Here is a 20999-nt window from a genome sequence, read left to right as displayed (position 1 = left end):
TTAAAAACAGAAGTGCACCATTTTCAAAAACTATTTGATCTGGGCCATAAGATTAAAGAATGTCTAACAGTACAATCTGATTCTGATTAATATATTGTCTTTAAAATCTTCAAGGAGTTTTGTGGTTGAAGCTAGAAGACATCTTAATCACATTCAGTATTCCTTATTCTTTAGGATACTATAAGTTTTGCTGCTAGTAACTTTGTTGAAGAGCTTTGTTTTTCAATAAACTCTAAAAAAAAACTTTAACCATTTGACTTTTTACTATAGACATTGCTGCAATTTTCATTACAATCTTCTTGATGATATGAAAAGTATGTAAGTGTTTTACCTTTTCTGTAGTTCATCTATAGATCTTTTGGGGTATGTTCTAAAACCAAGACATCATTGAAAAATAAATTTAGGCCATGGGCTGTTGGGTGCTACATGGATCAGCCAATTTCATAAAACTTGTGTTGTCAGCCAATCAGATATTAATACTTTTCCACTTCCTTTCGTATATGCTTATTTTACTACTGATATTCCCCACTGTGTGCCACTGTGTGTCCTGTTTCAGTATTTATTTTAATGACAAAGCACAGTTGACCCTGGTCTTGACACAAGAAATCTAAGTACTTGAGTATTTCTTGCTGCACATTTCTTCGTCCATCACTAAGCACTGTAAAACAGAGCTTTATTAAAGCTTTTTTTAAACTTGGTTTCATCATACAGTTATTTGTTTGGGAGTTTCTTCTAAATAAAAATAAAATTGGAGTGCATAATTTTAAATTTTACTGCCAGTGGGAGAGCCAGTTATGCTTTTAGCTAGTAACCATATTATTCTAGTAGACTGTGTACTAAAAATGCTACTGTGAAGTGATTGTTTTCTTTTTATTTGTTTTGGGTGATAAAAGTGTTTATTACATCATAGGGATTTTTATTTTTAGGGTCAAATGAGTTAATTTCACATAAAATTCTTGGAATGTTCTTAGCACATATTAAGCATTCAGTAAGTGTGATCTGTCACTTTTTAAAACCATACTCACTGGACAGTCCTTTATGATAATGCAGTAGCAGGTAGGGGGCTAATGAACTGAGAATGCTGCACAGAGCCATCTGCCCTTTCCCCATACTCCGTCTTTTGAAAAATGTATGCATAATACATCTTAAGGAAATTACATTCTAAATATTATATGAAGACAGCCCTAGGACATCATTGTTTGGTAATATACTATGAAATTGCATATCTTACTTTGTAGTATTGCACAACTTGCAATATGATACACTCTGTGTTTTATAGGTTGTATAATCATTTTCCTGAAAGGGGTTTTTTAAAGAAAAAAACGTACTTTGGGAATTGGTTTATATATATCTATTCATAGTAAGTTTGACTATAAGTAACAGGTACCCAAAAGTTAATGAACAAGCAGTAAGTCACTCAAAAAAAGTCCACTGGTAGTTTGGGTTTCATGGAGTTCAGCAATGCCACCAGGTACTTGGACTTTGTCCTTATTTTGACTCCACCATTAGTTCCATGCAGGCCTATATCCTTATGCCTGGCCGCTCAGATGCAAAATGGCTGCTCCACCTCCAGTTTCATGTTAGGCAGGAAGAAGAAACATGGGCAGAAGGCAAGGGGAAAGCAGGAAAGAGTGGTGTCTATGTCAGTAAAGTACATGTTCCCAGAAACCCTTAGCTTCTGTCTCATTGGCCATAACTCTCATTTGGCATCTCCTAGCTGCAAGAGATCCTGGGGAAGAGTGTTTTAAAAAGCCGTTGCTTCCCCAGACAAAATCAGACTTGTTAATAAAGGGGAAATGGGTGTACACAGCAGTAGCCACCGTTGCTTGCATGTGAAAATGCACAATTTCAATTTTTTATGACTCTTCTCCTTAGTCTGTTCATGCTTCTGTAATGGAGTATCATACACTGAGTGGCTCATAAACAACCTTATTTCTCATGGTTCTGCAGGCTGGAAGTCCAAGATCAAGGTGCCAGAGATTTGGTATCTGGTGAGGTCCCTCTTCCTAATTTATAGCTTTGCTTCTCTTTTGCTTCTCTTCATATGGTGGAAGAGGCAAAGGTACTCCTTGGGGTCTCTCTTAACAAGGGCATCCTCATGACCTAATCATCTCCCAAAGGCCCCACCTCTTCATACGGTCATATTGGGGGTTGTCTCAGTCTATGAATTTTAGGGGAGACAAAAACATTCAATGTATGGCATCCCCTTTCACATCTGTTGTCTGTTGATACTGTATAACTCATTTTTAGACAGAAGGGAAAGAGAGAGGCTATTTTGCTCAGTTATTACCCAGCTGGAATTTCAGCCTTTCCCAACAACTCCTAGGGAGTTAACTTGAAACAACTTTCAGCTCAGTAGGCTTTACTTCAGTTGTATATAGATAGCTGATTTTCTAAAAAATGTATTTGGCTGCGTCAGGTCTTTGTTGCGTCATGTGGGATCTTTCATTGCAGTGCCGTTTCTCTAGTTGTGGTGTGTGAGCTCAGTAGTTGTGGCATGAGGGATCTTAGTTCCCCAACTAGGGGTCAAACCTGCGTCCCCTGCATTACAAGGCAGATTCTTAATCTCTGAACCACTGGAGAAGTCCTTGCATACATGCTAAGTTGCTTTAGTTGTGTCCGACTCTTTGTTACCCCATGGACTATAGCCCACCAGGCCCCTCCATCCATGGGCCTCTCCGTGCAAAAATGCTGAAGTGGGTTGTCAGGACCTCCAGGGGATCAATCTTTCAGACCCACGGATCAAACCCGAATCCCACTATGTTTCCTGCATTGGAAGGCTGGTTCTTTACCACTAGCGCCACCTGGGAAGGCCCTGGATAGCTGATTTTGAAGGATCAGCAACAGTGTAATTGTTTACATTGTAGGTAGATTCTTTACCTGGTTGTCATTGCCTACTCCAGGGGATTTTCCCGACCCAGGGATTGAACCAGTGTCTCTTGAATTGGCAGACAAATTCTTTTATCACTGCACCTTGTAAGCCCATTGTTTACATAGCTTATGAAAACTTAAATGCTATTTAAATATAGATGCATTGTTACATATTTAGTTATACATCAGTCAGAAAAGACCACAAGTAGCTGCTATGAATTCTTCATAGAGTGACTGGTTTAGCTTAGCTGAGGCAAGGCAGCCATCCAGAGCAGGAGCAGAAATGACCCACTTGCCCAAAGTAAATGGCTTCCGTGGTTTTGCCTTGCCCTTGAGTTCCCTCTAAAGGGCATTGCTGCCACTGTTGGTCTCAAATAAAAAACCTGATTCTTGCCACTGCCATGTGATACTCAGGGTTGGGAAGGTCTGCTGGAGGAGGAAATGGCAACCTATTCTAGATTCTTGCCTGGAGAATCCCATAGACAGAAGAGCCTGGTGGGCTATAGTCCACCAAGGGTCAGAAAGAGTCAGACACGACTGAGTGACTGAGCACTCAGGTTTACATTATTAGGTAAGAATTATAAAAAAAAAAAAAAAAAGAATTATATATAACAATCTGACTGTTCAGAAGCATAGACTTTTTCGGTTCTCGAGTCAAACTCAGTATTTGCAAAGTCACATTCTCGAGGGGAGAGAATGCCATGGCATCACTTCACATTTTTTAATGTTAAGTTTTAAGCCAGCTTTTTCACTCTCCTTCACCCTCATCAAGAGGCTCTTAGTTCCTCTTCGCTTTCTGCCATTAGAGTGGTGTCATCAGCATATCTGAAGTTGTTGATATTTCTCCCTGCAATCTTGATTCCAGGTTGTTGCTCATCCAGCCTGGCATTTTGCATGATGTACTCTGCATACAAGTTAAATAAACAGGGTGACAGATATACAGCCTTGTTGTATTCCTTTCCCAATTTTGAACCAGTCATTCCATGTAAGGTTCTAATTGATGCTTCTTGACCCACATACAGGTTTCTCAGGAGACAGGTAAGATGGTCTGGTATGCCCATCTCTAAGACTTCTCCAGTTTGTTGTGAACCACATAGTCAAAGACTTTTGCCATAATCAATGAAACAGAAATAGATGTTTTTCTGGAATTCCCTTGCTTTCTCTGTGATCCATTGAATGTTGGCAATTTGATCTCTTGTTCCTCGGTCTTTTTAAAATCCAGCTTGTACATCTGGAAATTCTCGATTCAAGTACTGCTGAAGTGTAGCTTGAAGGATTTTGAGCATAACCTTACTAGCATGGGAAGTGAGCACAACTCTATGGTAGTTTGAACTTCTTTGGCACTGCCCTTCTTTGGAGTTGGGGAGTCCTGGGTTTTCCAAATTTGCTGTGCAGCACTTTAACACCATCATCTTTTATGATTTTAAATAGCTCAGCTGGAATTCCATCACCTCTACTAGTTTTATTGGTGCTAATGCTTCCCAAGCCACTTGACTTCACACTCCAGGATGTCTGGCTCTAGTGAGTGACCACACCATCGTGGTTATCTGGGTCATCAAGACTTCTTTGTACAGTTCTGTGGATTCTTGCCACCTCTCTATGCATTACATCTAGATACAGTTATGTAGACCAAGCAGTTCTTGAAGTGTGCAAAGAACATTTATTTTTGTTCCTTCTCCTCCAACCCATTTCATGGGGCTAGTTCTTCCCTTTTCCCTGGATGAAATTTAAAACAAAGACTCAGGCAGTTTTACCAGCAAGTTCTTAGAATATTCAAGGAAAAATAACTCCAGTTCTGCACAAACTATTTCAGGATGTAGAAAACACCTCTCAAATTCTGTTTCGAGGATAGCATAAAACGTGATACGAAAACAATATGTGAAAGTTACAAGGCAGTCTCATTGATGAAAAACCAAATCTAGCAATGTATGAAAAAGGTAGTACATCCCAATCGAGTTATGCATGGTTAGGTTTATTGCACAGACTTACTAAACACCTGTAAATCAGTCACTGGTGCTGGCTGGGGCTATAGCGGTGAATAAGCCCAGGCTCTTCCCTCCTGGGGGAGTGTTCTCAACTGAAGAGAGGCAAAGCAGAGATTACAGAGGTACATTGCGATGCCAAGCGGAAAGATCATCATCGGAAAACCAGGGAAGAAAAACCTAGGCCAGGCTTCACAGTGCATCCAGAGCAGCAACGTGTCTTTCGCTTTTGGCCAAAGAGACTAGTGAAGAGAGAGGTTGTACAGTAGCTGTGGTCTGCCTTAGCCCCTTGGCAGCTGTGGTCGGCCAAGCCCTTACAAACTTGAGGGCAGTATGTAAAGGAGCCTCACACCCAGTTTGACGTTCAGATCCCGGTTTCTACAACCCTCCTGGGCTAGAAACGAGGCGCCGGGGCGGGACCAAACGCAGGCGTCCCGGGAGGGCCGGGGAGCGTGCGCCGCCGGAAGCGGAGGCAAGCGGGGCCACGCCCCCAGCGCCGAGCCCTCCCTCGCTTCCCGGCCCTCTACACACGGCGCGGGCGGGGCCGAGGCGGAAGAGCACCGAAGGAGGTGACGGTGTAAGTGAGCGCCGGCGTCGCAGCAGCGGATTCAGAGGAAGCTCGGCGGCGGTGGCTGCTGTAAGCAGGCCGGATGCCTGCTGGCTGACGAGGCTTCCTCTAAAGCTGGCGAAGGCGAGGCTGCAGTCCGAGCTGCCGCAGTATCTGGACCCACGACGGGGCAGGTGCCGGCAGCGAGGGACGTAGGTAAGCGTGAACCTGGGTATCAAATCCGGCGAATGACGGGCGGACCGAGCTGGCTGGCTGGCCATTCCCGCGTCAGTGCGCGCCAGCTCAGCACCCCGGCCTGGAGGCCTGGTTCGCTGCTCTTCCCCTACCACCGAACCAGAGGCAGTGGATTTCTCCCTCGTGCTTCTGTGCCTTTCTGGGGGCGGGGAAGGAGCTCGTCCCGAGGGACCAATGTCCTCACCTCCTTCACACCGGCTCGAGCTGTACGAGGCAGAAGCGGAGAGGGCTAGCGCCCCCGGCCACTCCTCCTGAAGCCGGGCGAAGCTTTGAGAGGAATTGCTGCTGGTAGAGGTCTTCCAGCTCCTGCCGTCTTGGGTTTTGTTCGGACAACTCGGCTTCCGTCATGCCTTTGGTTCCATCCTTCACACTCCTGGGACCCGGTTCTAGTGAACGGATATAGCACAACTGAGTATTTGGATGGTCGGCAGCCTGTGTTCCCATTCTGTTTATGCTAGGCACTATCAACCTCCGTTCCACTGTATGACCACTCTTTTGCGGAGGAGGGATGCAGCGAGGATGTCAGAGGTATGGGTTTTGGACTTGGAGTCGGAAGAACTGAGTTGAAATTTGGCCTGCCATTTAGTAGTGGCGTTAATCTGGTGTAGACATTTTTAACCCATGTAAAGTGGAACTTTCTTTTATCTATATAAATTAGTTTGGAGAATTAAATGAAATGAAGAAAACAGAATGTTAATCATAAAATATTTGGGGAATCAGGTTAAACTTGGTTTAAGAATACCCAGGACACTTAATGGTAGGTTCGTAGTTATGTCTTTTACCCAGAATAACTACGCTTGGTGTGGGGAAGGGTGCAAGAGAAGATACTAGGGTCTTGTGTGTTTGGGCAGCATTAGAAAGAAATCAATTTCTCCTAGTCACCCAGACTTCTCATGCTTATTGATTATACATTATTAGTATATGAGGGATGACCTGAATCAGTTTTTTCCTTTCTCAGTATAGTTAGTGGGTCCTTTCTAGGAAAAAAGCTGGAAAGGGCTTCATTCACACCTTGGCCCACTCTAGAAGGAATTCTTTGCACGTTTCCGAGGACTTCTCCCTCTGCCTCTGAAACATTTCATGTTAATTAAAAATGTTCAGAGAATAAATACAGGAACTTGAATCCTTTGAGTGGCCGGACATTACAGTTCTAAGTTAACATGAGGAGAGACCTTTCTCTATATTGGTGAGGGAAGAACTTTCCCCACTCTGAAGTTTAGTAGCGCCTAAGTTAGAGAAGTGTTTGGGGTGGAGAGAAGGGAGATGCAATTAGTGACTTGAATGAGTAGCACCTGTTCTTATAATTGCTTGGTCTCACAAATTAAGGATACTTGCCTTTCCTCATTGGAGCATGATATGCTCAGTGGAGCATGAAGAAGTGTAATCTTCCCTTCCTTTGAGCGCAGTATTGTCAGTTTGGGATTTTAAGTCATGGATAAGGAAGGAACCTTGAGGGTCATCTAATCCAGTGGTCCAAAATCTGCAGGACATCAGAATCAGTTGGAGAATTAAAACCCCTGATGCCCAATCACTACCTTAATAGATCTGAAATGGGACCCGGGTATTTGTGATTTTTCAAAAGCCTTTCAGGTGATATTCATAGTAATACAGATGTAGATCGTATTTTAGTTTATAAACAGGCTCAGAAAGGTGAAGTGCCATGCTCAATTAGTTTGTTGCCTATGCCTCTTTAATTTTTTTGTGTTTCTCTTCCATTCCTTAACAGATAACCTTACTTGAATCAATAGTACTATTTCAGGTTTTCTAGTGCTGAAAGCACATAAGCGGAAAAAATGTCATTTGTCAGTAGTTCTGTGTAGTCCTGCTTTCATAGTTCCCTGTGCAGTTAGACTCCTTAATGCTCTTTAATGAAAATAATAGATTTTACACTAAAATTTTTTTTACTCAGTATTGCTTAGGTTTTTTGTTGTTGGTAGAATTATATAAAGGTCATGTCACTTTATAAATCAGTTTTTTAGACTTTTATGCCAGGCCTTCATAAACCGCAGAAAAATTCCAATTTAGAAAAACTTTGCTTTTGTGCTGGCTTGTCTTAAACTCACTGTACTATTCACAGGTGTCTCCCACCCTCTCCTTCATCCTGGTATGCATGACCTCTTTGTATCACTAGCCAGCTTCCTATGGAATTCAATCTGAGAACTGTTAGAGAAGCCCTGTAATGTCTCTAATTGCCTTATAAGCACCTGATTTAACCAGAGGTTCTCAGGATTGCCTTAAGCTGGTCCTTGAATTTTAGTCCCTTTTTTGATTAATTGTACTGTACCACTGATTCAAAGAATTTGATAAATGTCTAGAAAGGATCAACTGATGGGGAAGTAACAGTGCTTTATATGTATTTTTCTTACTCATTATAGTGAAAATGTGACTTTTGCTAGGGGAGGGGGAGTGATATTTTCAGGATTCTTAAGATAATAAATTATTAGGCAGATTTGAACATTCTCTTTTGGGGAGATATGGGAGAAGGCAATGGCACCCCACTCCGGTACTCTTGCCTGGAAAATCCCATGGATGGAGGAGCCTGGCAGGCTTCAGTCCATGAGGTCGCTAAGAGTCAGACACGACTGAGCGACTTCACTTTCACTTTTCACTTTTGTGCATTGGAAAAGGAAATGGCAACCCACTCCACCGTTCTTGCCTGGAGAATCCCAGGGACGGGGGTGCCTGGTGGGCTGCCGTCTATGGGGTTGCACAGAGTCGGACACAACTGAAGCGACTTAGCAGCAGCAGCAGCAGCATTCATTATCAAATTATTCTTTAATAAAATAAGAATCACTGAAGCAATGAAAAGGCTATGTTAATAGTAGATTCAGAAATGGATCTTATGTCACAAATCTAAAGGAAGATACTAAATTATTTTCTTTCTAAAAATGACCCTATTTATAGCATGTTAATGTCTTACAACCAGATGACACAGGGCATTCTGAATTCGCTAATTTAAAAAGTCATGTTAACAGGTAATTTATACTTCAGAATTTAGAGAGACGTATGGTATGTGTCTAAGATGAAAAACTGAGTCGCTAAGTCTTTAAATTTTAAAATTTTGTGTCTGAAATTCCTTAATTCTGAAGCCTAAAAATTGTTGAATTTCAGATTCTGATGGAGTACATTTTTCAAGTAGAGGTATTTAGAAAGGGTAAATGCGAACCCGGGGTTCACAGTTTTAATATAAACTGGTGTTACAGATTTAACATAGAAACAAAGGCAGGGATGGGATAGTGACAACTTGAAGACCCTCTGAGAAGTGGAGTTTGGAAGTCACTTGTTGGTCCTGGAGGCAGTCTTCTCTGTCTGTAAGGACTTGAGACCAAAACTGGATGTTTAACTTAATCCACTTTATATCTGGTGGCTGAATTGCCTATCACCAGGAGGTGCCAAAATGTACACATCTTCAGTTTTCAGTCTTGATGTTTTTATGATTCATTCATGTCCTGTGATGCCATGGGCAGTATTTTTTGGTTTTGTTTTGTTTTTAATCTTATTTCAAGTGTAATACAGAAGCAATATTGTAACAAATTCAAGAAAGACTTTAAAAAAATGGTCCACATCAAAAAATCTTAAGGAAAAAAAAACCCCACAACACCATTCATTCTCATTTTTGAAGAGCAGGTAACCTCCCCTCTGTTCATTTACTACACAGCTATTCTCATTACTGTCTTGTTGTTGTTCAGTCGCTCAGTCGTGTCCAACTCTTTTTGACCCCATGGACTGTAGCCAGGAGCCAGCCACCAGGCTCCTCTGTCCATGGGATTTCCCAGGCAAGAATGCTAGGGTGGTTTGCCATTTCCTTCTCCAAGGGATCTTCCCGACGCAGGGATCAAACCCATGTCTCCTGCATTGGCAGGTGGACTCTACCACTGAGCCACTTGGAAAGCACCTAACTACAGGAGAAAGAACTTTTTCATAGTGATGCTTGAGTTAACCTATACAGTGGTTCCACTGCAAACACAAATAAATATTGGGCCCCTTAAAGATTCAGACTTCAGGCTGTCCTAGGGTCAGTGAGTATCTAATAAGAGGTGAAAGCTCACTTCTGTTTCCCTTGTGTGTTTGTGTTTTATCTCTTTTTAATATATATTATCCATATGCCATGCTATTTATTATTTTTTGGCCGTGCCTTATGGCTTGTAGGATCTTAGTTCCCCAACCGGGGATTAAACCCCAGCCCTCACCAATGAAAACCACTTGACCATCAGGGAATTCTCCTTGTTTATCTTAGAAGGAATGTTGGTATTTGGTGAACACACAACAGCATGGCTGAGAATATAGGGGCACAAATGTTACGGGACCCCATGTGGAGGTTGCTTTTAATTTTAATTACATGTACTCCTGAGTTCATGCTTGGGATTTATTGATTTTAGGGTACACTGGTTGGACTCTTACTGGATAGCCTTCACTAGTGTTAACCTTGTCTTTTTTTTCCTTAGGCTCCTTAGATTTCCCAAAGAAGAATCTTCAAATCTCTGGCTTGGAGCTTATAAACTGGGCTGTCAGCAGTCTTGTAGCTAACCTGGGGAAAATGGTAGAGGTTTTAGCATTCAGTGTGTAAACATTCACTTATGCTCATTGAACTCAACTATTTTCAGTATGATACCCTCATTCTCAACTGGACCAGATGCTGTCCAGTCCAGGACCCCTTTGTTTTCCCTTCAGAGCTGCCTTATCCAGTGTGGTAGCCGCTAGCCACATGTAGCAACTAAAATTTAAATAATTAAAATTAAGTGGCATTAAATATTTAGTTCCTCAGTTACAGTAGACACGTTTCAGGTGGTCAATAACCACATGTTTCCAGAGACTTCTATATGGGACAGGACCAATATAGCATATTTCTATCATTGCAGAACTTCTGTTGGTCAGTGCTGTTACAGTCTAAAAGGCAAGGTTGGGGAGAGGGGCAGTTGGTTGGTTTTTGTGGAGAGTAGAAGGGTATCTAAACAATTGACCCATCCTCTTGTTTTTAGCATGGTGTTCACACCCCTTTTATAGAACCTGCTGCTGCCGATTCCTGACCTGTTTTGAGGCACTGTTATGTAAATTGAATTGCTTTTTTCATTGCAAGTTTGACATTTAACTTTCTTAGGTCTTTAAGTCACTCTGCATTCTGACTTCCTCTCTTCCATGTGCTTTAAAAAAAAAAAAAGAAAAACCTTAAAATCTGTGCATTTCACTGTGTGTCAATTTTAGTTTTAAGAGATAAATTAAAAAATTCTTTATTCTCATCTTAATGGGGTTTTAGGAGGGAGTAAAAGTAAAATACATCTTTAGTCTGCCATCTGTATCTGTAAGTGAAGTACTACATCAACATTTAAACATATACAACTGTCTCCATTTTTTAAAAATCTGCCCTCATATTTACTCATGATTCTTGAGCAGTTTTATGTATTGTTTTCTTTACTCCATCTTGACTTTTGTCCTCTCCATTCTACTAAAATTCCTCTTGCAAATGTCATGAGAATCAAATGGACACTTTTTAATCCTTATCTTGCCTGACCTTTCAATAGCCTTTGACTGACCATTTCCCTCTTTCTAGAAACTTTCCCTAGTTTTCTGGGCACCATGCTCACCTGATTTTCCACTTTATTTCCCTAATCATTCCTTCTCACTTTCCTTTGCAAAGTAGTCTTCTTCCTTTTCCTCAACGCTTCCATCCTAGAGTTCCTCAGGACACTACCCTACTGTGCATTCTCTTCTGTGTTTTACAAATTTTCCTTGGTGAGCTTAGGATTTTCTGTAGCTTTGGTTACTATCAGTTGATGACTTAAAGTGGAATTTCTGTGTTGTTCTCTTTTTAGAGTTCCTGACTTTTGTATCCACCATTATGCATCCACTTAGATTTCTTATATTCACCTCAAATCTAACATGTCTAAAACTGAAGAGATAGCCAGTATAATCTTCCTCCAGTCTTGATTTGTTCCGTATAAATTATACCACCATCTCCCCAGTAACTCATACCAAAGTTCTTACCCCTGCATACTGGCTCTCCCACAGTCTTAACATTTCTGACCTGAAAAATCTAAAGATCAATCCATTTTGCTACTTCTCCCAGTTTTCCTTTCATCCATTCACCGTGCCTACATTTACTTATAACAGGCTCCTAACAGGTTTCCTTTCCTATGGTCTTCTCCCAGCCATTCTACACACAGCAGGTAGAATGGTCTTTTTAAGCATGCAAATTGGGTCTTAGACCTGTCTTTGTCTTTCAGTGGCTTCACACTGCCTTGATGTTAAATAGCAGCATCATTAATTTAGTTTTTCTATTCCTTGCCTACCTCTCCAGCCCCTTTAAGTGCTACATGCTCTCTCCTAGACTTCTATTTATCTGTTCACTTTAACTAGTAACTCTTTATCATCCTTTGTCTGAATTAAATATAATTCTTTTGGAGAGGTCTTCCTTGACCCTCTTGCCATATATTCCCATGGCTCTGAATTTTACCTTTTTTATATGCATCACATTTGTTTATACTTGTTCAGATGACTCTCCCACTAGACTATATATTTTTTTGAAAGCACAATGCTGTTCTATTTGTAGAAGCTCAAATATTTATTGAATTGAAATTTAATAGTTACTTGAATATTTTTATAATCTCAGCCATTATAATCAGCCATTCTGATGGTGATTGTTATGATCACCATCAGAAGTGTTAGATTAACTTTTTTCTCTTTTTTTTTTGGCCACACTGCACAACTTGTGGGGTTTTAGTTCCCCAACCAGAGCTTGAATCCAGGCCCTCAGCAGTGAGAGAATGGAGTCCTAACCACTGGACTGCCTGGGAATTGTCTAGTTTAAAGGCACAGTCCAGGTAGTTTTCTCTAATTGGGGGAAGATTTTTTAAGAACTTATATATGCTTTTTCCCACTTCAGTTGAAATTTCTTATGGAGCTTTGTGTGTACTTTTGTGTAATGTTCTTAATAGAATAAATATCTGGGCTTTCCTGGTGGCTCAGTGGTAAAGAATTTGCCTGCCAATGCAGGAGATACAGGTTTGATCCCTGATCCAGGAAGATCCCACATGCCCTGGAGCAGCTAAACCCTTGGGACACAACTGTTGAAGCTGTGCCCTAGAGCCTGGGAGCCACAGTTACTGAAGCCCATGAGCTAGTGCTCTGCAGCAAGAGGAGCCACTTTCATGAGAAGCTCTTGTAGCACAGCCAAAATAGATAAATAAAATTAAAAAAAAAATTTTTTTAATAAATATCTCATTGATGACTATTCAACAAGTATATTACTTTTAAGTATTATGAAGAATAAATCCCAAATCTCCTTTTATATTGGCATTATAAATGAAAGCATATTTGAATTTCATATTAAGAAGTTTATTTAAAAGTGATTTTTACATTGGTAAGAAATAAAGTAAAATACAGTACTCTAAAACAGAGTTTCCCAAATTTTCTCTGTTCACACCCCCTTACTGTCTTTTTCATAGTGCCTTTAGGTCTAGTAGTTTAATTTATTAAGTAATTAGGTCTAAATAGCTTATTAAAGTTTTTATTTTCTAGCAAGCTAATAGGTGAAAGACAAAGTAGTATTTTTATTTCATTCTAAATATCCACAGTTACTTACTTTCTGCATTTGTTGGGCACTATGAACTTCTCAAATCTTGGAATCATTATACATTGCCACCCATATTTCCTGTTCTAAATTGATTTTTGAAAGATCAATTAGATCAGTGTTTACTTTATTACAGTTACATAAGTGGTAGTCACAACTACAAGTATGTAGTATACTATGATTTGCAGTGACTCCTTCCTTTCTTGTACAACTTTTTTTTGTCCCTGAAATTAATAGTCTCTTCTGTTTAGTGTTCTGTGTGAAAGTAAAAGCGTTAGTTGCTCAGTCGTGTCCAACTCATTGTGACCCCATAGACTGTAGCCGGCCAGGAAGAATTCCTCTGTCCATGGAATTCTCCAGGCAAGAATACTGGAGTGGGTAGCCATCTGTGTACTTATTAGTAATTTATCTTCAGACTCTTTTCCAATTGTCTATATCTCCTGTCTTTGCATTCAGATAGTTTAGAAATTCTGTCAGTTTCACATTTTTGGAACCATACTTCCTGCTATCCTCAATTTTGATTGATAATTTGGCTGGTAAAATTCTATTTTGAAAATAATTTTCCCTTGGAACTTTGAAAGCATTAGTATATTTTCTTCTAGTTCTCAGTCTTACTGTTAAAGAAATCCATTGCCATTGCCATTCTTAGTTCTGATTTTACTTGTGTATATGTATATAATGTAAATTTTGTATATTAATCATATAAATATATTTTTGTAATCTATATATTTTACATTTAATGTTTTATCTATTTTTTATATGGATCCTTTTTTGTCATTACCCCCTCATTCAAGCTCGTAGAAGGTTGTTTTGTCCCTAGTATTCTGAAATTTGATAATTGATATGTCTTATTTGATTGTCAGATTGATGATCCTGTTTTCATTCATTAATAGGTTCTTTCTATGTACAAAATCATGTCCTTTAATTCTGAGAATTTTTTTGAATCATGTATTTGACATAATTGAATATTTGATCTCCTGACTTAATCTTTTCATTTTTTATCTTCATTATTTTCAATCTCTGTCATCTTGTGCTACTTTCTGGGTACTGCTGCTGCTGTGCTGAGCTTAGTCATGTCCGACTCTGAGACCCCATGGACTGTAGCCCGCTGGGCTCCTCTGTCCATGGGATTTCCCAGGCAAGAATACTAGAGTGGATTGCCATTTCCTCCTCCTGGGGATCTTCCTGACCCAGGGATTGAACCCGTGTCTCCTGCATTGGCAAGCAGATTTTTTTACCACTGAGCCACCCAGGAATGTCCTCAAATTTTTAAATGTTTAATAAAAATTTAAACTTTTCACACTTTTAAGTAACTTCAGATTTCTAAAAATATTTACACTTTACCCAGCTTTCCCCTAGTTTACATTATGTTGTCAAAACCAGGAATTAACTGACCTATATATCTTATTTTGCTTTTCCCACCAATTTCCTTTTTCTAGACTAGGACCCAATCCAGGATTACACATTACATTAGTTGTTTTGTCTCCTTAGTCTTAGCTCTTTAATCTGGGATAGTTGCTCAGTCCGTTTTTTTCTTTCTTGATGGACACTTTTGAAGAATATCGGCCAGTTTTTTGTTTGTTTTTTACTTTTTGTCTGCATCACAGGACATGTGGGATCTTAGTTTCCTGACCAGGGGTAGAACCCACACCCCATGCAGTGGAAGCAGCCTTAACTGCTAGACCGCCAAGGAAGTCCATGGCCAGTTTTCTTATAGAGTGTTCCAATGTATTTGTCTATTATTTCCTTATGATTAAATTCAGGTGGTTTTTTTGACAAGAATACCACACATATGATCTTGTGCCGCATCAGGAGGCATATGCTGTCCATATGTCTCTTTACTGGGGATTAAGGAGATTTTTGCTGAATTTTTCTATTGAGAGGCACAATTTTACCTTTTGTAATTTGAAGTATCTTGTGGAAGGTACTTTTAGATTATTAAATAGCTTATATCTCATATTTTCATCCTCTAGTTTCAGATTCTTGCCTGAGTCAGTTATTTCTGAGAGGAGTTGCAAATTGTAACTTTTCTATTCCATTATTTCTTCTATATTTATTAATTTGAAAAATCTCTGTAAGGATTGTCTCTTATCCTCGTTTATTTATAGACTCAGGATATTTGTTTTATTCTTGAGTTATCAGCCATTACTATCATTACATACACAGTTGCTCAGGTGTTTTGGCCTTTATGGGTCCCTTCAAATTGACTCCTGTGTTCTTCTGACATGTCATTTTTTTGAGCACTTGTTTACTTTCTGGCACTACAGTGATATTCCAGGCTCATCTTCTACTTCTGCCCCAGCTTTGGAATCAACCATTTCTTTTGTTACTGGGATGTATTCTTGCTTGCTATTCTCTTTAAGCAGACAGAGCTAGGAGATAAATAGGAGTATGTGCATCTCTAGATCTGTTCCTGTGTGCAAGTGTGTATAAAACACCATGAGTTCATGTGGATACCACCAAATGTAGCTTCTTTCACCAACATGCTGAAACCTAGCTCTGATTATCTACAACATATTTACTTATTTGCTCAATTTTTGAATACTGAGAATGTAGGTTAAGAATTAACTCACTCCTCTGTGAAAAGCAAATTTGCTACTTAAAGAACAGTATTTGTATACAATCCTTTTGTTCCTGGGGTGTGAAAGTGAAAAAGTGAAAGTTACTCAGTTGTGTCCGACTCTTTGCAACCCCATGGACTGTAGAATCCATGGAATTCTCCAGGCCAGAATACTGGAGTGGGTAGCCTTTCCCTTCTCTAGGGGATCTTCCCAACCCAGGGATCAAACCCAGGTCTCTCGCATTTCAGGGAGAGTCTTTACCAGCTGAGCCACAAGGGAACCCCAAGAATACTAGAGTGGGTAGCCTATGCCTTCTCCAGCAGATCTTCCCAACCCAGGAATCAAACTGGGGTCTCCTGCATTGCAGGCAGATTCTTTACCAACTGAGCTATCTGGATGTATACAGTCAGAATAATATTTTCCAAAGTTACTTTGGCTAATTCTCTTCTGCTATATTCTTGCAATGTGATTATTTATTTGTGATACAGTTAGGCTCATTTGTTATTATTTGGGTTTCATTTTAGTTGTATGTATATTTTTAAATTATATGAAACATTAGCATAGTCCTGAAAGTCAGAACTTTACAAAAAAGGTGTATCTGAGAAGCACCACTCCCCTCCCATCCCTTCTACATTTTCGTATTCCGCATTCTTTTCACCCTATTCCCATCTACCATGCCCTGTAGGTAACTATTCTCATTAGTTTTTGGTTTGTCTTACTGTTAATTGATTTGGGGGCACAAAAGGGCAGATACATATAATACTGTTTTTTCTTTTATGAATGGTGGCTGTATGTAGTATAGTAAAGAATTTAAACTTGCGCAGGATGAAAGCCTTTATCCTTAGCTTTTAAGAGGTAATCTCTAAACCCTCAGAATGCAATGTCTGATTCATGTGGGGGCTTGGGTCACTGGTAGTCTTAACTATATGATTTAGAATGGGATTGGCCCCACCAGAGAAAACCAGCAGTGTGATTTAAGGTAATGACTTGGACATCAGTGGATCTCCGGGGGAGTTAAAGATCGAGCTCTGTGCTCTGTCATGTGAGCAATCGGTTATGCCTATGAACCCCAATAAAAACTCTGGACGTCAAGACTTCGATGAGCTTCACTGGATGCAGTTCTTGTCACACTTAGTCACACACTGATGCTGGGAGAGGACAACTGGAAGCTACGCATTTGTTACTTCTCCTGGACTCTTCAGTACGTACTTCTTCACTTGGGTGATTTTAATCCACATTCTTCAATTGTAATAAGCCATAGCTATTAATTTAACAGTTTTCAGTGAGTTCTGTGAGTCCCTTTGATAAGTTATCAAATCTGGGGGTGGTTTTGGAAACTCCCTGAACTTTCAGTTGTTGCCAGAAGTGGAAGTGATCTTAGGTGGACTGTTTTCTCTAACTGCACACTTGGCTAAACTATTGCAGTGGCATATCACTGACACTCATTTGAACTTTGCTTCTATCATTTAACCTGGAGAGTACTCCGTGTTCGTAGACCTTATCCTTATTCTATTATAGCTTCATTCATTGTGTGGATGAACCATAGTTTATGCAATCACTGTCCTACGTATGGGCATTTAGGTTGTTTCCAATATCTTGCAGTTACAAACATTGCAGTGAATAACCTTGTACTATGTGTTTTCATTATTATATTCAAGGTAAATTCCTAAAAGCAGAGTTGTTGGATTAAAAGGTAAGTATTTGTATGGTTTTGTTAGATATTACCAAATTCCTCTCCAAAATGACTTTATCGATTTGTATTCCCACAAGGAAAGTATAAAAGTTTTTTTTTCTCCCACCAACAGTATATGTTGTAATAACTTTTGCCAAAGTTTTTGAAGTATGATTGACATACTAGTTTCAGATGTACAACATAATGATTTAATATTTGTATGCTTTGCAAAATGAATACAATAAATCTAGCTAAATCCATCACCATACATAGCTCCCCACCTCCCAATTTTTTTCTTGTGATGAAGGTTTTGGAGATTTACTCTTAGCAACTTTCAAATACGTGGTACAGTATTACTGACTATAGTCACCTTGCTGTACATTACATCATCATGAATGACTTGTTTATATATTTATTTATGGAAGTTCATACATTTAACCCCCTTCACCCATTTTGCCTATCTCCCAAGCCCCCTTGACAGTTTTTAATGCGTGAAGTCGAATATGTTATGTTCAAAGGACATTTAAAAAAATCCTTATTTGTGAATTGTTTCTTTATGTCTTTTTTCCATTTTTCCATCAGCCTTTATTCAATTTTAAATATAAGTAATATTAGCCCTATTTTAAGCTAAGCCTAAGCCTTTTTGTTGTTTTTCATCATTCCTTTTAAAAATGTAACATATTCTTTTTTCCCCAGTGGCTGCAATATTTTCTTCCTTGAGGATAGTACTGGGTTTTTTTCCCCCTCTCTCTTTTTTTAAAAAATAATGTGGTAAAGTATACATAGCATAAAATTTACCATTTTAATCATTTTTAGATATACAGTTCAGTGGCATTAAATATATTCACATTGTTGTGCAACCATCACCACCATCCATCCTCAGACCCATCTTCATTTTCCTAAACTGAAATTCTTTCCATTAAACAATAACTTCGCTTCTCTCCCCTCCTCATTTTTTAAAAAAATAATATTTATTTGTTTATTTGGTTGCACTGGTTCTTCATTGCTGTGAGCGGGCTTTCTCTAGTTGCAGTAAGCAGGAGCTACTCTTCGTTGTGGTGTGCTGGCTTCTCATTATATGGCTTCTTTTGTTGGGGAGCATGGGCTCTAGGCCCTCGGGCCTCAGTAGTTATGGCTCTTGGGCTCTAGGGCGCGGGCTTAGCTGTTGTGGCACAGGTGCTTGGTTGCTCCAGGGCATAAGGAATCTTTCCGGACCAGGGATTGAACCCCTATCTGCTGCATTGGCAGGCAGATTCCTATCCACTGTACCACCAGGGAAGTAAGTCCTCCTTGGTTTTTTTAAGTTAGCTTTTCTAAATATGCTTTCAGTTTTATCTGTTTGTTTTGGTCTACTTTTTTTTTTTTTTTAATTTTATAAATTTATTTATTTTAGTTGGGGGCTAATTACTTTACAATATTGTAATAGTTTTTGCCATACATTGAAGTCTGGTGATTCTTAGTTATGCTGTCCTTGAACCACTAAGAAGTTCCTTGGAAATGCTGAGCTTGTGGTGGGACTTGTCAGCTATAGGGTGCACTGTGAGCCATGCTGGGCCATTTTGTGGGGGGATAATCTGTATTTATGTATTCTCTTGTGTATTAATCAAATTCTACAAAGAAGAATCTTTCAGTCTCCTGCTTGGATGGATAAGATAGCATGCCAGGGTCTGGGAGATGAGTGGGAAAGTGTTGAGGGGCTTATGATCAATATATGATTCCTATAATTCCATTTTCCTGCTGCTCCTGCGATCCCCTTGTCTGCAGAACTTCCTTTCTGAAGGAGAAACTTCCAGTCTTGGGTAGGGGAGGGATTTGGAGTCTCATTGTTTCTTAAACTTGGGGGTTATTATTTGGGCCTGTGTCCTTGTGGCAACCCCTAATATCAGTATACTGTTGATCTTTTCTCTTTGAATGATCTATTGCTGCCCCATCCCTCGCTCACTCCCAGAAATGATCTCCTCTTTGAGGGTATACACCTTTCTGGGAGCTCAATGTGGAAAGAGATTCAGGAGGAATTCACTATGTAAAACTATCCTCACGGATAACAAAGATGTGTACATATATTAAATGGAATATTACTCAGCCATTAAAAAGAATGAAATAAGGCCATTTGCAGCAACATGGTTGGACCTAGAGACTGTCGTACTGAGTGAAGTAAGTCAGACAGAAAAGAAGAAATATCATATGACATCCCTTATATGTGGAATCGAAAAAGAAGTGATACAAATGAACTCACAAAACAGAAAGATACTCAGAGACGTAGAAAAGGAACTTACGGTTGCCCAGCAGGGGGTGGGGGGTGGAGGAATAGTTAGGAACTTTGGGAAGGTCATGTACACACTTCTATATTTAAAATGGATAACCAATAAAGAGCTATTGTATAGCACATGGAACTCTGCTCAGTGTTATGTGCCAGCCTTGATGGGAGGGACGTTTGGGAGAGAATGGATACATGTATATAATGTGTGTGGCTGAGTCCCTTAGCTGTTCACCTGAAACTATCACAGCATTGTTAATTGGCCGTGTGTGTGGGCATTAGTCGCTCAGTCGTGTCCCCCAATACAAAGTGTTTTTGGTGTTAAATAAAAAGTCATGAGCAAAAAACCAAAACAAACAACTTAAGTTATCCTCCTGTTTGTACCCCTGCTCTCAGTTGTATATGATGTGCCTGACTGTTCTGGTTCATTCCTCTGAGAAAGTGAAACTTTGGCCATCTGCCATGGTAGGGGAAGGGATCTTGGAGTCTAACTGCTGCTTATTCAGACTTTGAGCCAGTCCTTCCTTTTTCTGCTCTCCTCATTCCCTGACCTTCATGGGGATTGTTGTTCTGCTTCCTCAGCTTTTCTGAGGTCCTGTAACTTGCTACTTGGCTTCCTCTACTTCTGGCTTAGATTTCAGCTCTTTTGGCCTGCTCTGTCTATTATCAGTCATTCATCTGCTTTTTTCTTTCAACAGTTTTATTACTCTTGCCTCCTTTTTTGTTGTCATTGTCTTGAGAGTTTTGGCCTTTTTTAAAAGTCCATTTCTGTCATCTTAATGAGATTTGTAGAGAGAACAAAGGTAAACGTGTGTTCAGTCCTCCTTTTTTTCTTTTCCTCCAGAGAAAACTAATGCACAGAAAGGTAATAAAGCTTTTCCTAGTAAGTTACTATTAATAGTAGCTGAAATTAGGATTTTGGTTTTTCACTTCTTCTGTTAGACGTGCAGTGGCTAGTGCCTTTCTTTCTAGGTTAAAGTACCTTCAGTGGTGTTAGATCTTATTAAATCTGAGGGGAAATTATGTTTGATTTTGACTATCATTTTCATCTACCCTTTCCTATAAGTGTGTTTCTAAAGTTCATACACACATACACATACTTGTGTTGATTCGTTTTTCTTATATTCACTTGACAGCGAGAACCATAACTGGATGAGAGCACCTGATGGGGTCTTTGCATAGACATTCAGAAAATCTTTGACTGACAAAGAGGAGGCTGGTCTCCCTTTTGAGGCACTGACTGCATGCATTTATTGACTGTCTACCTGTGGATGACTGTTCACAGAG

General features: G+C 39.7%; 2 protein-coding genes across 11 annotated transcripts in view; one reads left to right on the top strand and one right to left on the bottom strand.

The window, feature by feature from the left end:
- Nucleotides 1–4822: 4822 nt before the first annotated feature.
- On the bottom strand, nucleotides 4823–13521 carry LOC145538812 (uncharacterized). 3 transcript variants are annotated; one of them, XM_081571520.1, is made up of 4 exons: nucleotides 13235–13521; nucleotides 10057–10183; nucleotides 6991–7115; nucleotides 4823–6041 (listed from the first exon to the last, which is right to left on the bottom strand). In XM_081571520.1, exon 4 carries the CDS (start codon nucleotides 5679–5681, stop codon nucleotides 5232–5234), a length of 450 nt encoding a protein of 149 aa, XP_081427646.1. In that variant the 5' UTR covers nucleotides 5682–6041; nucleotides 6991–7115; nucleotides 10057–10183; nucleotides 13235–13521; the 3' UTR covers nucleotides 4823–5231. The 3 variants fall into 3 exon arrangements, 2 of the variants coding, with proteins under 2 accessions (XP_081427646.1, XP_081427647.1); XM_081571521.1 differs by lacking the exons at nucleotides 10057–10183; nucleotides 13235–13521 and having other exon boundaries at nucleotides 6991–7135; XR_014077259.1 differs by lacking the exons at nucleotides 4823–6041; nucleotides 6991–7115 and having other exon boundaries at nucleotides 9969–10796; nucleotides 13235–13489.
- SENP5 (SUMO specific peptidase 5) overlaps nucleotides 5458–20999 on the top strand; it is a 49512-nt gene continuing 33970 nt past the window's right edge. For 7 of the 8 annotated variants that reach the window (XR_014077258.1, XR_014077257.1, XM_081571493.1 and 4 more), the window contains exon 1: nucleotides 5458–5616. Coding sequence is in view for 1 of the 8 variants with exons in the window: in XM_081571488.1 (XP_081427614.1) it covers nucleotides 6164–6183 (20 nt within the window). In the remaining 7 variants the exon portion in view is untranslated. Of the gene's footprint in view, nucleotides 6184–20999 lie in introns of all 8 variants that reach the window. The other variant, XM_081571488.1, reaches the window with a different exon arrangement.

This window comes from Giraffa tippelskirchi, chromosome 2 (genome assembly GCF_054371585.1).
Source record: "Giraffa tippelskirchi isolate mGirTip1 chromosome 2, T2T-mGirTip1v1.2.pri, whole genome shotgun sequence".
NCBI lineage: Eukaryota > Metazoa > Chordata > Mammalia > Artiodactyla > Giraffidae > Giraffa > Giraffa tippelskirchi.
This window is presented reverse-complemented; position numbering and strand designations above follow the sequence as displayed.